The 15960-nt window shown below is 41.8% G+C and overlaps 1 protein-coding gene across 1 annotated transcript in view; it reads left to right on the forward strand.

The window, feature by feature from the left end:
- The window catches only part of LOC115760491, an 82404-nt gene extending 69284 nt beyond the window's left edge, over nucleotides 1-13120 (forward strand). The window contains 5 exon segments of the mRNA XM_030701842.1: nucleotides 6004-6213; nucleotides 7150-7298; nucleotides 7449-7544; nucleotides 8377-8571; nucleotides 8677-13120. Coding sequence (XP_030557702.1) covers nucleotides 6004-6213; nucleotides 7150-7298; nucleotides 7449-7544; nucleotides 8377-8571; nucleotides 8677-11247 — 3221 coding nt within the window. The 3' untranslated portion in view covers nucleotides 11248-13120.
- The last annotated feature ends 2840 nt before the right edge of the window (nucleotides 13121-15960 follow it).

The following is a 15960-nucleotide window of genomic DNA, read 5'->3' on the forward strand; positions in this document are numbered from 1 at the left end:
CGTAGTTTTTAGCTTAGTTCCTTTAACTAGCGTTTAGCAACAGCATTTAATTAGCCGCATATATAACTAGTGCTTAACTAAACCAATGTATTTAGTTTCTATGTATTTTGTATATGCTTATCATGACATATATACTATCATGCAACACACACACACACACTCACACATGTTTACTCAAATTAATAAACCACTTGAATAAAAGCTTTATTTTTGAACTCTAAATGCAAGTGCTTAAGTTTTAAATAGGTCATTTATTTAATAACTATTTGACTTTGAGACTTCTCTGCATATGTATGGGAGTGTATGTGTGTGTGTGAGTGTGTGTGTGTATTTCCCCAGTGTGTATGCGTGCTGTGCGAGCTGTGGCTCGTGCTCCTACCAAATTTCACTCGTTGTATCTATTATCATGACCCAAATATCAATTGAATAGAGCTGCCAACGACGCGCCGAATATTTATATACACTACTTGAAAAACTCAAAAACTTATTTATATATTTTAAATGCAATATCAAATATTATAAATCAATAATAGTGATTGAAAACTTATAATTACACTATTTAATATGCTTATAATTAATTTATCTTTTTTTTTTAACTTAATTATTATTTTAAAAAACCGCTTGCCACATTCGGTAGGGTATTTTTAATGCCTATATGTATTGTGTACATGCATTATTGTGCATATGCCCGGTTACAATATCAAAGGCAGCCATGCAAGAATGATTTTCAATTGAAAATCGACGCAGCGAGCTGGCAGCACAATTTTCACACACCCACACGCCCAGGCCCCGCCCCTTTCGCTAAGGGCGATCAGTTTAAATGGCGTTGCCTATTTGCAATGTGTCGCACTCGAGTGCATTGGCCAGGCCAAAAGCAGTTGGCCTCATAATTAGCGCCAGCTTCATCACTTGCAGCTGCAGCTGCAACTGCATTTCCCCTGTGGTTGCTGCAGCTACATATTTCCAATTAGCAAAGTGTGTGTGCGTGTGTGTGTGTGTGTGTGTGTAGATTGTTGCTGCGTCCTTTGTGCCTTTGTCATTATTTCTCTAGCCAATTTGTTGCTCGCACAATATTAAATGGTTTATTGCAGCGGCATTGCAATTGGCTAATTTGACCAATTTGACTGAGATTGCAATAATGGGATTATATATAATGATATAATGCCTTAATTTGTACACACCCATACACATACACACACACACACACACGCAGACAAACACGCAGGCACACACTGAAACAGGACACTTAATTTATTGATTGTGCAACAATTCGAAATTAACACACACCAAAATGTTTTCTCGTGTCATCTCTTTGCCACAATTTGTTGCGCTTGCCTTAAAACCGAAAAAAAAAACAAAACAAAATTATAAAAAAAAAATGTATATGAAATGAAATAAATACAACTGCGACTGCGACTGCAACTGCAATTGGCACAAAGATCAACGCTATGCCGCGCCCTATGCGCCCGTCAGCAATATGTCCAGCTCGGCGTACATCAGCAGCGGCTTTGGCATTAACTACTACACGGCCAGTGCACTGCAGCAGCAACAGCTGCAACTACAACAGCAATCAACAGCAGCAGCACCAGCAGCAACAACAGCAGCAGCAACAAAATCGACAGCAGCAACATCTTCTTTATACCAGCAACAGGCATCGCCAGCACATCAGCAACAGCTGCCGCAGCAGCAGCCGCTCGCCTGCAGCTATCTGCAAAATGATCCGGGAGTGCGGCGTCGTCTGTTTGCCGGATTTCGACCGTTGTCCGGCTTTGGACGGCTGCGACAGCAGCGCTCGTCGCAGCAGCAGCAGCATCGCTCCATATCATTGCCAGAAAGTAATTACGTCACATACAACCAACAACAACAAGAACAACAGCTACAACAGCTACAGCAACACTATCAGCACCACCACCATCACTTCTACCACCACCAACACCACAACTATCCACACGAATACCTTGAGACACCTACAAATCTAGCTGCTACCTGTATTCGCACGCAACGTGCGGCACATTCGGTCATCGATTTGTGCGGCAACTATTCGTTTGACAGTGCTGCAATCAGTTTTACAGCAGCAATAGCAACAACAACAACAACAATATCAACAACAGCAACCGCAACAACAATTATCAATTTATCAACAACATCAACTACAACAACAACATCAACTACAACAACAACAACAACTCGAACAAGCAACTGTTCTTTTTGGAATAGTACTGCATTTTATTCCAATTGAATGTTTAATACATGTTTTTTACGTGTCGCATTTAATGTTGTCTCACTGTCTCCCACTCTCCCCCTCTGTCTCTCTCTCTCTGTGTCTTCCCGCCCCTCTCTCTCTCTCTAAGTGTTGTATTTAATAGAGAGTGCGTGTGTGTGCGCGCGTGTGTGTGTGTGTGTGTGTGTTAAATGTTACACCTTAGTTAATTGCACCAAACGAAATGCATTTCATTTACTTTAATTTCCAGTTAGAGACGCCTCGCAATCCAAACTTCGCTTTAACAATGGCCCAGCACGCCAATTAGTCTTAACCCAGTTTACACTTCAGGCAAACGGCTCATTTCCGGCAGCAACAACAACTGCAATTACAAGCCTAGCCAAGGCACATTGGCATAATTTGTATACATGGCCGAGTTGCCTTCTGCAACAGGACTCGACTTTTGGTGGGGTCGGGGGAGGCAGGGCAGAGCAGGCAGGAGGCAGGGACTTGCAAACAGTAGACAAGGGTCGGGGCAGGGGAAAAGTTGTAGAATGCAGCTAAAGAAACAACTCGCAGCGTCTGTGCCGTGTAAATTGCGCGCCATTGTCAGCTTTTGTGTGCCATACAAGAAAAACATCAAATAAAAGTAACGAGAAAGTACGCATATCTACGGCACACCGAAGATTAAATACTCTTGTCGACAGTTGCCCTAAGGCTTGGCAGATGTGTGAGACTCGTGAAGCTTGGAAAACAGAATATTTTGTCACACAAAAACTGTTTAACTTACCGATACTTCCTAGAGAATTATATACTATAGTAGTATGATCTCAACAAGATATGGCTCATTTGTTGGCAGCATAGTTAAACCAGTAAATGTTGGAGTTAGTCGAGCAATTGCGTTTAAGCAATGATACACATGATATATAGATCCGATAGAGTGATATGATATAGTGGTCCGATCAGGTTGATTCTAACAATTGTACTATCTGCAACAAAAAGACGGATCTATGCAAAGTTCCAAGAGGATAGCTTTAGAACTGGGAGACTAGTTCGCATAGCGACAGACTATCGGACGAGGGATAGACGGACCGAAAGATAGACAAGCGGGAGGACGGAAACTCGGACTTCGCTATATCAACTCGGCGTGTCTCCTACTATGCGTTACACATTTCATGATATAGTTATAAAGCCCTCTCCAAAGCTATAAAAATACCACTAATAATTCTACAGTTGAAAGTGCCCGACCAGCAGATGCCCTGTAAAAGTGCGCTTTAAAAGGTCTGCCTACTTCATAGATCTTAGACTAGACATGTGCTATACCTGAGACTTATAAGGCCCTAAATTCTCGTGTTTCAAATTCAAAAACTGAATTTTGACATTCGATTTTTGAACTTTTTGGCTGGGAACTTAGTCTCTCGCAACCAAGATTACCTAAACATTGTCTAAAAATAGCTTGAAAAAAGCTAGAAAGCTGACAACTCTTTAAATCTGCGACATCGTCGTCAATAAGCAATGATATTAAAGTTAAAAATTAGTTTTTATTTCTTAAAGAATGCACACAATTAAAAAAGCAAGAACCTTTAGCAGCTGATCAAGCTTTAAGCGCCAAACAAGCTCCCACTGTCCACGTCTAGTTAATTATAACCCAGCTCATGCGTTTTTGATGAGTGCAGTTGCACAGTTGCAAGTTGCACAAAATGGAAGTTCTGGCCAAGTTGGAGCCGAGTTCATTTATGCTTAATATCTGCCGCATTTTTAATGGCGTTCTCAATCTATTCGCAGCCATGTCCGCGCGAGATAGCTGGCCGGGTAGAAGAGTGGAAGCACAGGCTTGGGAAACGGGTCTTTCTTTTTGTCTTTTTTTTATCTTTGGGCTGCTTAGCCGGTCGCTCTCCTCGACTTCAAGTCTCCTGCAACATAATTATGCTAAAATTTGTTGTGGCGCACAATTTCCTTCCCTCTCTCTCTCTATCTCTCTCTGTGTCTTTTTTCGCCTTTAGATTGGAACTTGCGACTGGGATTTTCATTTTTCTTCGGGTTCAGTATTTTTTTCTTCTTTACATTTGCTCGCACCATTTGCATGTTTTCTTTTTGGCCTGGTCCGAGAGTTTGCTGCGAGCTTGCAGGCCGGCCAGGCACAGTCAGATAGCTGCAGCCAGAGCTTGAGCTTTCAGCCGGATTATTTTTTTCTGCTCTATTACATGCTGGCCCCAGGACAGTGTCTGTTCTGGCTGAGTTCCGCCGTTTTATGCATGAACGCTGGCGTCTTAATGTTTAATACTTTTGCCATGTCTTCGTTTAACTTAATTAGTTTTAATACGCTCCAGCATGCCAAAGTCAGCTCACTGCGATTAAATAACTAACTAACAATCGTCGCTTGGCATTCGAAAAGAAACCCATATAATGCTTATATACCCAAATCAATGCATATATCTCTATATGTTCTGGACTATATATATGCCCACAGCTGCGACGAATACGAAAACCGACATTGTGCGGCCCTTTGGCGAGCCGCTGATGCTAACCAGAACCATCCTCAAGAGTCCCGAGCCCAGTCACGATGAGTCCAAGACCAAACGACGCGTGCGTTTGAATTAAAATCGAATTCGAAATTCAATTCAAACTGCGACAAGCCGACATAAAAATCTAGATTGGATTTTACTTTTAATTTATGTTAATTTTCATTTGATGCCATAAGTTTTACCCAAATCTTTGATCTTGTTATCTTCTATTATTATTTCTACGTCTTTAGCACTGAAAGCCTTATGAAGTTTAGCATTACAATTAGTTTTTTTTTAATGAAATATTTAAAACATGCAGCACAGTAATTATTATAAAATACTCAACTAAAACTAAAATAATCAATATTATTGTATAAATTAGTTCAAATTCAAATCAAGCAAGTAGCATGTGAGTGTGTGTGTGTGTGTGTTTTTTTGCTTTTTTCTTTCGGTAATTAGCTACAAATTTAAATGTATTTTAAAGTATTTTAGTAATTTATTGATGCACCTCACACAATATGCTTGTACGTACTATATGATTGTTGTAAATACCATCAAAACAAAAAGAAAACAAAATAAAACCGAAATTCAGAGTAAACTCAGAATATTTTTTGAGTCAAGAGAATCGTTCAGCAAACAGTTAACTTTTACGAATGCTCTCCAACTATTTGTCTTTTTGACTCGTCCAATATCTATTTGTATTCACTTTAATAATAATAATGATAATAATGCCAAAGAACTACACTGAACTACACGCAATGAACTTTTTCTTATAAACGGCAGCTGGCACGGGGCGCCTAGAAAAAATACACCCAAACTACAAACAGATACACTTTGCTGTCTCTATAAACGTGTTGAATGTTGCTCTGTTGCAAATATACTCTATCTTTAATCTGTGTCCTATTGTTTTGATTTTCAATTTCAGTTCTAGCTTAAAATGAATACAAACTAAATTTTATAAAAAATATATATATATATATATATTTATGCATATATATATGTATATGTATACTATTTGTTTAGTTTTTATGGTTTTTTGGTTATTTTTCCTAGAGCTGTAGCTGCATATAGACGCATATAGTATACGAAATTCTGAACAAAACGAAATTAAATTGCCAACTTTTTTTATACATTTTATCGCTTTTTTCGTATGAAAACCGAAAACCAAACCAAAAATCATGTTGTGTCTGTCGCGTTATTGTCCAAAAATGATCATGCTCCAATGATCGATCCAAATAACCAAAAACACCATCACACCCGCGACAACAACATCAACAACAACATCAACAACAACAACAGCACCGCACTCACCGCGCCGGCAAAAGTTGAACTTACGCATGAAATCGTTGAGCTTGGACTCACCCGAATCCTCGGAGCTGCACGGTCAGTTTAGGCGCCGCCAGCATCTGCCGGCAACGGCCGCCTCGACATCCAGCGGCTACTATCATGGCGGCTCGGGAGGGCATCTGGAGCACAGTACTCCCCCATCAAACAACAGCCGGCTGCACTGTAAGTAGCTAACCACAATTCCCGCTCCCGTCACCAACGTCTCCACACCGAACGGATTTGCACCTAACCCAACCAACCAACCAACCACCAAAATATAAAAATATATCTATTAATAATAACTTCAGCTAATTTAAATCAATCAATCGATATCCACTTAACTGGATATCCCGTTCTTTGGGCTTCAACTAGTACTCTTAACTGCTCTTAACTCTGATTCTAATTCTTGACTCGAAAGCCTTTCAAAAACCAAACATAACAAACTTCTTGTACAACGAGCGATAAACACTACAAATGGAACATAAGAATTTGCAGAATTAATATAGTACAATTAACAATAATTGCTTTATTTGTAAACACGCCTCAAAATTTGATGTAGTTCTCTCTTTTTTAGCTTGTTTTGATTACTTTTTTTTGTGTTTGTTTTTCTTGTAGCACTAGCTGAAAGTTGTAGAAATTGACGAAAAGTAAACCGTGTTCCATTCAGCTCCACTTCACTCGACAGTCATATACAACATCATCTTTGTAAAAACAAAAAGTAGCTCTTGAATATTTTCAACTTAAGGCTTCATTTGAATTTATCGCCCAGCTGCAAAGTTAACGGCTCGATTTGATTGTTGAAGCACACACGAACAGCCTCTATAATTTCCTCATTTATCGCTTTGTATCTATATCTCTATCTGTATCTGTATCTATACCTTTATCTGTATGAGTATCTGTATCTTTAACTTGTCACTTGTATCTGTTTCTTGTTATTCTTTCTATCATGCGTGCATTTAATTAACCTGACAACCACATTGAGAGCCAATCTCTGTGTGCGTGTGTGTGTTGTTGCATGTCCTTGCTGCCATCGCTGTTGGCCATTAACGCTGCCTTTCTTCTGCTCTTCTTCTCCCTCTCTTCTTCTGCTCTTTTCTCGCATAACCATATCCATTACAGCACCATCGAGCCCCTCGCATCCGGGTCGCAAGCTTCTGTATGCCACGCGCGGCATGCGCGGCGGCAGCGTCGATTTGCCCGATGAAATGGAGAAATCGCAGTCCTCGGCCAGCACATCGCCTTGCCTATCACCTGTAAGACATGCCCAGGTATTCCCCCCATTTCCGTTTACCTCCCACTTTCGTTTTCTTTTTTTTTTCTCTCTCTTTATTGCGCTCTCTCTCTCTCTCTCTCTCTCTTGATAAACTCTGCCTGCCATGTTGTTTATTAGCACGCTCTAATGTTTTTCCAATTTCAAGAAATCACATCGTCTGCTGCCCACCAATTTGTATGTCATACTCTACAACTTTAAGGCGCGGCATGCCGACGAACTGGACCTTAAGGCCGGCTACAAGGTGAGCTATATGTCAGTACAACTTACAGTAAGTCGAGGAAACATTATTAGACGGGTACTTAAATTGAATATTTGAATATACCCAATTATTCAGAATTTTAATTGAATCATAGAAGGTTAAGAGCAGCTGCAGATCTGTAGGTCATATAAATTTGTATACCCTGTAAACTCGGCTTGCGGAGTATTAATATTCTCTGCACATATTTTCGCATGCAGTGAATAAATAAGTAAAGGGCTTTGTTTAATCCGCTAAACTATGAGTTTATCGCACACATAAAACAGGACAATGGAAGCGCAGGAAATTGCTTGGACAAAACACATTCACACACACACACACACACACACATACAATTATACACATATACAAATAAATATGTTTGTCTATGGACATATGTGTTTGCATGCATGAATGTATAGCAATATATTCAATATGAGCAAAAACAAAAACAAAAAAACAAACACACAACTGGTTCATTTATAATGTACACAGCGCATTTTTATTATGTACACAAAGCCAAGCAAATGGAAAATAGGAACAAAAAAATAAAGAAAGAAGTAGTAGTATATAGAAAAACTGGCAATAATAGTAGTTAAGGGGAAAGGTGGGGCTTGTGTACACATTCTGATTGGCATTGGGATTGCGCATACGCCCCCATGGCCGCTGGCATAATGTGCGAGATATTTACATATGCATTAGCCAAGCTGCAGCTATTGTTCTTATTTTGATTTCGACTTGTTTTTTTTTTATTTTGCCATTGTCCTGGCAAGGACAAGTAGCTGGGTAATGGCTGTTGCTTAACACACACACACACACACAACTGTTCAATCGACAGGTGACAGTCATCGATACCTCCGATCCGGACTGGTGGAAGGGCAAAGTGCTGGGACGCGTTGGTTTCTTTCCATCCAAGTATTGTGTGCGTCTCAATGCCAACGAGAAGCCGCTCCAGGTGACGCACAATCTCCAAGTCTCCGATGGGGAGCGCGGCGAGAATATGACGCTCCTCCGCGACCAGATTGTCATACAGGTAGGCAACTTATTAGTAGAAATATATGGAAGCCATAAAGAGCAGGAGAGACTACCCTTTCTCTAACCCTCCATTTGTATATGTAAATATATTCCTCGAATGCAGACTGGCGATGAGGTAAACGGCATGGTTATGGTGCGTTCGGCGGACAATCGTCAGGGCTATTGTCCCATCAAGTATCTGCAGGAGGTGTGACAGCCAGAAGAGGAAGAGCCGCCAGCAAAATCATCAATGCAAACGTCGCGTGCCGCCGGAGCCGGATCCGGAGCGGGCGACAAGACCAAGCGTAGAATTAGAATTGTAGTTACCGATAATAACAATTTAGCCAATAGCAGCTCAATGCCCATAACCCACACACACAGTCACACACACACACACTCGCAGTCGCAAACGCAGACATCGCCCAGCCGGGAGACGAAGCGCCTGAACATTGAGTACAGCGATGCCGATGCTGGCTTCACCTGGGACAAGGACAGGGATGTACTCATACTATCCGGGCGCAATAAGAACGACAAGAACTGGGAGAACTGGGAGCGCATTAGGGAGCAAAAGCTTGAGAAGATGAAGAACATCTGCTTCGAGAGCTATCGCCAGTCGAAGCGGGACAAACTGCTGCTGGCCAAGCCAAAGCCCAAGCAGCTGGACTCCACCTGGTATACGGACAACATCTACTCGAATCGTTCCGACGATCTGGACGAGGATTATGTGCCCGATTGCCTCAAGTATGGCAGCTATAGCAATCGCATTCTGCGTGACATACGCGAACAGGACGAGAAATACGCGGACGAGGCGCTGCCCATGCGGGAGCGTCGCGGCGAGGGCGAAGGCTCGCCCGGCTACGGACTGCAGCGATCCAAAAGCTGCAAGGAGTTCCAATATCCCAAATCGCAGAGCTGCTGCTTCGAGGGCAACGTCTATGAGTCGGGCGGCCCAGGCGCCGGGACAGGAGCAGGAGCTGGACCCGGAGCGGCGGCCACCACCACCTCCATACTGAAGAATCGCGCCGGCGTGCCTAAATCGTATTCGTTCAGCGCCTCCACCAAGACAATGCCCTTTGACATCATTGACTACGAGCTGCCGCCCGCCTCGAATACGCGACGCGAGAAGCGCGAGGCATACAGACGCACCATGAATATGCTGTATAGCAACAGCTTGGATGAGCGCGCCCTGGCGCATAGCTGCTGTGCGCGGGATCAGTGCACCAGTGCCAAGTGCCTGCTGGATGATATTTATGCCGGCTCCAGGAGCCGGCTGGGCGATGTCTATGGCGCCGCAGCCGGCGCTGGCAGCAACAGGAATCTGAATCTGAATCGCAGTCTGCGCTCGCCCGCGGATTGGCTGTTTGAGGAGCGCGCAGAGGCAGATCATCGGCTGGGGCGTGGCCAGCAGCGTTTGCCCGCCACCGTGATCTGCTGTTGTGCCTCGGAGGACTATTGCTGCCATCGCCAGCCACAGCACCGTGCGACAAGGCGCACAGCGCACTGTCCGGGCCATCATCCGGCCGCCGAGGAGGAGGAGCACATGCACTGTCGCTACGACACCGATTTGGAGCAGTTCATACGCGCCGAGCGCGAGCGTCTGCTGCTGCAGGACAAATTCCTCGACGAGGACGAACGCTATCTGGCCCAGTGCCAGATGGCCGCCAGTCCCAGTCGCCGCTATGCCCACTATCCGCGGCCCACGCGCACCAAATCCCTGCTGGAGGTGCAGCCGCCCAGTCTGTTCGACGAGGACAGCTGCTCCGATACGACCGAGATCGATCTGGAGGATTTCAACATTGATCTGGAGAAGTATTGGGAGCAGTTGGACAAGCCGCCTAGCCCCATCAACATGGACATGCGCCGCAACATGCACAGCAATCTGAAGGTCAAGAATGTCAACGTGCGCTGCTATAACAATGGACAGCCCATCGATATGCATGACCGGGAGCACGAGCGGCTGATGATCAAGAAATCGCTGCTGGAGGGAATGCCGTCGCCGCCGCAGATGGACTCGAGCGGCTCTTCCAACAATGGGGCGGGCTTCAATTTTTTTGAGAATCCCGCCGGTCCAGCGCTCCACCATCATCAGGCTCGTCATTTGGGCGGCGCAGTGCCACCGGTACCGGCTCCAGCTCCGACCTATGGCTATGGGCATAAGGTATATCCGACAGCGGATACGCTGCCCTCGTATCAGTACAACAACTTTTATCCAGAGCACACGACGCTCGGCGGCAGCGTGCTCACTCAGCAGCCAACGGCGGGCATACATCACGCCTCCGCCGGCGGCCATTCCGCCTTGAGTCTGATCAACAACATTTTCTCCATATACAAGCCGAACAAATATTCGCCCGAGAACTGTCAGCTGAACTACGAGAGCAAGCCGGAGCCATGCAAGAAGATGAATGTGCCGAGCACAAGGCGACCCCTGGGCGCCGCCGCCAGCAATATGCCACATGGACACGAGTATCTGCACTCGTCCATGAAGCGACCGCTGCTGATCAGCGCCGATCAGCCGCACTTTAAGATCATACCCGAGAAGACCGGGCTCAAGATCTCGCCGCTGCTGGCGTACGATGAGTATGGCGGCGGTGGCGACAAGTCGCACCACAGACTGACCAGCACGGCGCGACCTTTGATGCTTCCGCACTGATGGTGCTGGACCTTTCCGTGGTATGGTAATGGTAATTATTGTTAGTTATGCTCACAGCGACTGCCGAGACTCTCCAACAAGAACAAAAGCCAAAAGACTCACTCGCTCGATAAGCAACAACAACAAAGAATCTAAGACCCAAACGCACAAATTGGCCCCCATCCCCCGCCAGACGTGACTTGCCCCAATGCCAGCCCTGTAATGCTTGCGGTTGACGGCTTTGAGGAAGGGAGCATTGAAGCATCATCTCAACGTTTGTCTGACACAATTTTCACAGCCAACAACAAGCGATAACAACAACAACAAAAACAACAACAAACACCATTCACCAACAACAACAACTGCGCCATACCATTGGAAAAAGAAAAGAACGACAGCATCAAAAGGGACACGTCTTCTAGATGCAACAGAAATCGTAAGCTTTAAGAATAACGAGAAGAACTAACGAGTAAAAAGAAAGAAGTTTGAACTAACAAGTAACCTGCTCCGAGTAAGAACTAATGAAGTAACGAGTGGAAAGTAGCGCGTTAGGGCAAACGAAGAGCCAGTAACAAGCTGAAACTAAAGAGTATCAAATACCGAGTTGGAACTAACGAGTAATCATAACAAGTTAAAAATAACAAGCAATCAGTATCGAGCTAGAATTAACAAGTAACAAGTGACGAGTTAGATTGACGAGTAAAATTTGAGGAATTAGAACTAGTAAGTAACAAGCAACAAGCTAGTGGTAATAAGTAACGAAAAGGAAAGGAAACGAGTATCAAGTAACGCGTTACAACTAACCGGTATCGAGTAACGAGAAATAAGTAGCAAGTATCGAGGAACGAGTTAGAAATAACGAGTAATCAGTAACGAGTTAGAACTAACGAGTAATCAGTAATGAGCTAGAACTAACGAGTTGAATGTAAAGAGTAACAAGTAACGAGTAGTTATTAATAGTCATGAAACCGGATTAAGAACTAGCTGCCAGCAGCTCAGCTTTGACTTTGACATACGCAGATACACACATACAAATACACACACAAAACACACTTACACATATGAACAAATGTGCTTTTAAATCGCTTGAGAAATCGCCGCATGTAGTTAATATAGATACATACAGGCATACATGGTATATGTATGCAACACTAATTTTTCGAGCAACTTTTAAGCAATCAGCAGCGTATTCTATATATACATATATACACTTATGTATATATGGTACTTATACTTATATATGATAGAAGATTAAGTCATTCATATCCGTGTTTCACATTGTATTTAGTGTTGAAAGCGAACGCATATTGTATACCCTGTAATACCCTTGTAGCAGCTAAGCAGAATTTATTACTACAACTATTTGAGAATATCTTGATAAACATTTGATGATGATTTGAGACAAAAAGTTTTTATTGCCACGAAATTTTTTCTATTTTTTATACCAACAACTTTGAAAGCAAACTAAGCAAGGCCGATGTTAAGAAAAAAATATAACTAAAAATAAAAAGAACTAAAACCTACTTACAAGCGAAAAGAAGAAAAAAATATTCGAGAAGAGAAATTCGATAGTGGAACATTTTTAAGGCTTGACTCTATAAGTTGCAGCTTCTAGGCAATGACAGAACTTAGTCTTATACAAAATACAACACATGCACACGGCAGGTGTTCGTATGTGTACGCTTTTTACAACAACAACAACAACACAAGAAGAAAAAGAAGAAACCAACCACTAGAGATCGTATGTTTATAAGATGAACACTACTTAGTATATGAATATTATTATGATTGTACTTTTATGATGTATGCGTATCCACTGGCCTTATTTATTGTCGAAGAAACAAACCGAATACTACATTAACAAATGTGCTGAATTCTCACACACACACACACACACACACACACACACACACACACACACAGCAGACAAACACACATACCCACATACACACACAGACATATGGACAGGCAGAAAACTGACACATTTGCACTTAATATATGAATTTATTTGCGTACAACTTTTGAGCGCACTTGAGAATTAATTACATTTATTCCAAATATTTGTAAGGCTTTGCGTTAATTTTGTTAATTGTTTTGGCGTCCAATTTTACATGCGAATAAATTAAGTATTAACTAAATCGTAGGCGCTAGAAAAAGTAACGAGTAGCGAGTAAGCTGTAACGAGTAACGAGAGCATCGTATTTGTAGTGCATAAACTTAAGCGATTGCAAACCAAAAAAAAAAAGAAAAGAAAAAGAAAAAGCAAACACCTTTAGCACGTTCAATTGTGCAATAACTTTTGAATTTGAATTTATTTTTAATGACTTTTGAAAAACGATAAATCGAACGAGAAACAAATACTAGAAACATTTTATTAGACATCGTTTTCTAAACACATATTGTTGTTGAACTACTCTAAGCACTAACTGTACGATCGTGTATTATTCTAAGTGTACCCCTATGGCCTATTAGTCAATAAGTCTGCGGTTTTTCTATGCCAACAGCAACAACAGAACAAGAACAAGAAGAAGAAGAACAACAACAACAAATACATAAATATTTGCTGCACCAAACAAACACTAAACACATCGAGCACCCATTTAACTATACGATCTTTAGCAAATATTTAGTGAACATTATATTTGAAATATATAGTATATATATGTATATGTATAGTTCTATGATCGTGTTAGGAGCTAAGACAAATGTAAAATGAATGCAGTCGATGAACATGAAAACGCCCAAATCTTATGAGTATGTAATTTAAATGAAATAGTTGCAGATGAGGAAGTAAAATAGAAGTCAACCTAAAATATGCAAACGATATGTTTGCTTTTCGCTAAACGAGTTACGTGAAATGCTGAAATTGGCAATTAAGGAAAGCATAGAAATAACGATAAATAAATCGAAAACAATTTAACTATAATAATAGCAGATAATATTCTAGCAGCCCGGCTCGATTGAAGTCCCAACAAGGAAGCTGATGAAACTCAGTTGCTTTTGGACTGTCAACTTAATGCTTCATTTTGTTTAGTGTATAATATTGTTATAGTTACGATTACGATTACGATTACGAATACGATTACGATTGAGAATGAATGTTAATGCAGTCTAGAGTATTTGGTGTAGTGTCCCAAATAGCTAACTGAATGGACACACCCAAAATGCATAGAACTATTTGTAGCAAATATACAACTAAATAAATAAAACCAAACAAAACAAAAAAATACGATACATATACATATGTATACCATAAGGGAACCCGGCAAAGATATCAGAGTGCAACTAACATATATCAACAGGAACTAAAAACAAAGCTAAGCAAAAACCATTTAACAATTAAACGCATCTAGAGCGACAAAAGCGTAAAAAACTTAAATCAAGCAAATAAACAATACGAAAATCAAGCAAATCCAACAACATAAAACAAAAAAAAACAAAACTCATTTAGCACTAAATGCAAATTATATGTGAAAATTATCCCTGCTCTACCCCTGATCCTCCTTCATTCAGCCGCCTTTCTTCGAGCCTTATTCCAGCTGTTTGTAGCTATTCCCACACAACTCACACACATCCCTTTAATTTACCTGAATAAAAACAATGATGTTACAATTCGATGTAAACATTCCAACCGACTTTTATTGTGGAGTACTTAAGAGTACTTATGTTGACGGCATTCTATTCTATGGACCTCCGCGAGTAGCCTCTCCCTTTCTGGCCTAATTCGGCTTTCATTTGGCCGAGATATGGCCATTTAAAGTTTTCGAAAAAAAAGGCGTGATGGTTGTGGACATAGAAGTAAAAGGAAACCTTGCATACTTTTGTGATGTCCCCATAATTCGCTTGAGCTTATTAGAGTAGATTTTCTACAGCATACTTTTGGGCCGCGCGTAAAAATAAACCATTCACAATAACACATTGCAGCAAAATTTGACTAAATATTAAAATGCAAATAACTCGGCTAAATTCAGTCCGATTTCGAAGTGATTTACCTCTTTCTACTCGTACGGATCCGGACTATCGATTGCCACCCAAAAATCTGCATTCTAAGAGATGACCCAAGAAAAAATGCAGAACGACATAATTTCGCCATGATCAACGGCGGAGTTATGTCGTTTCGAAACGACATAGCTGGAGATATGACGTTTCAAAACGACATAATTTCCGCCGCTCTAAAAACGTCATACGTCCGCCTGGAGATATGTCGTTTTGAAACGACATATCTCCGCCGTTGGCCGCCGTCCAGCGGCTGTTAACAGTGGTATGTTAACTAACAGCGACTTAACAAAGAACTGTTAAATAACAGTTGTTTAACAGTAAACTGTTAAAAAACTTGCAAGTCATCTGTTTTGCAAAAAATATCTGTGCATCTACCTGCTGCTCATTGCTGTTCGCCTGGTATTTCAGCTGAATTTTGATTTAAAATTGTGAACCAACGGCCGGGCCCAGTGCCATGGCATTTTGCGACCGTTAATTTTTAAACCCCAAATAAATTGCGGATAAATCTTTTAAGCGAATTTTCCGGGATTTGGAGCTGTAGCTTCACCAGGACTATATCAAGGATATGTGGGTCATCTAGGAATCACAGAGGGACTAGGGGACAGCTGAAAAAACGCATACATATTCATATTTCTGGATCATTCACGAACAAATTTTGCTCGGATTTGGAACTGTAGCTTCACCAGGACTATATCAATGGTATGGTATGACCAAGGATATGTGGGTCTTCTAGGAATCACAGAGGGACTAGGAGACAGCTGAAAGAAACGCATGCATATT

The sequence above is a fragment of the Drosophila novamexicana genome, unplaced genomic scaffold (assembly GCF_003285875.2).
Source record: "Drosophila novamexicana strain 15010-1031.04,08,12 unplaced genomic scaffold, DnovRS2.1 tig00000462-arrow-pilon, whole genome shotgun sequence".
NCBI lineage: Eukaryota > Metazoa > Arthropoda > Insecta > Diptera > Drosophilidae > Drosophila > Drosophila novamexicana.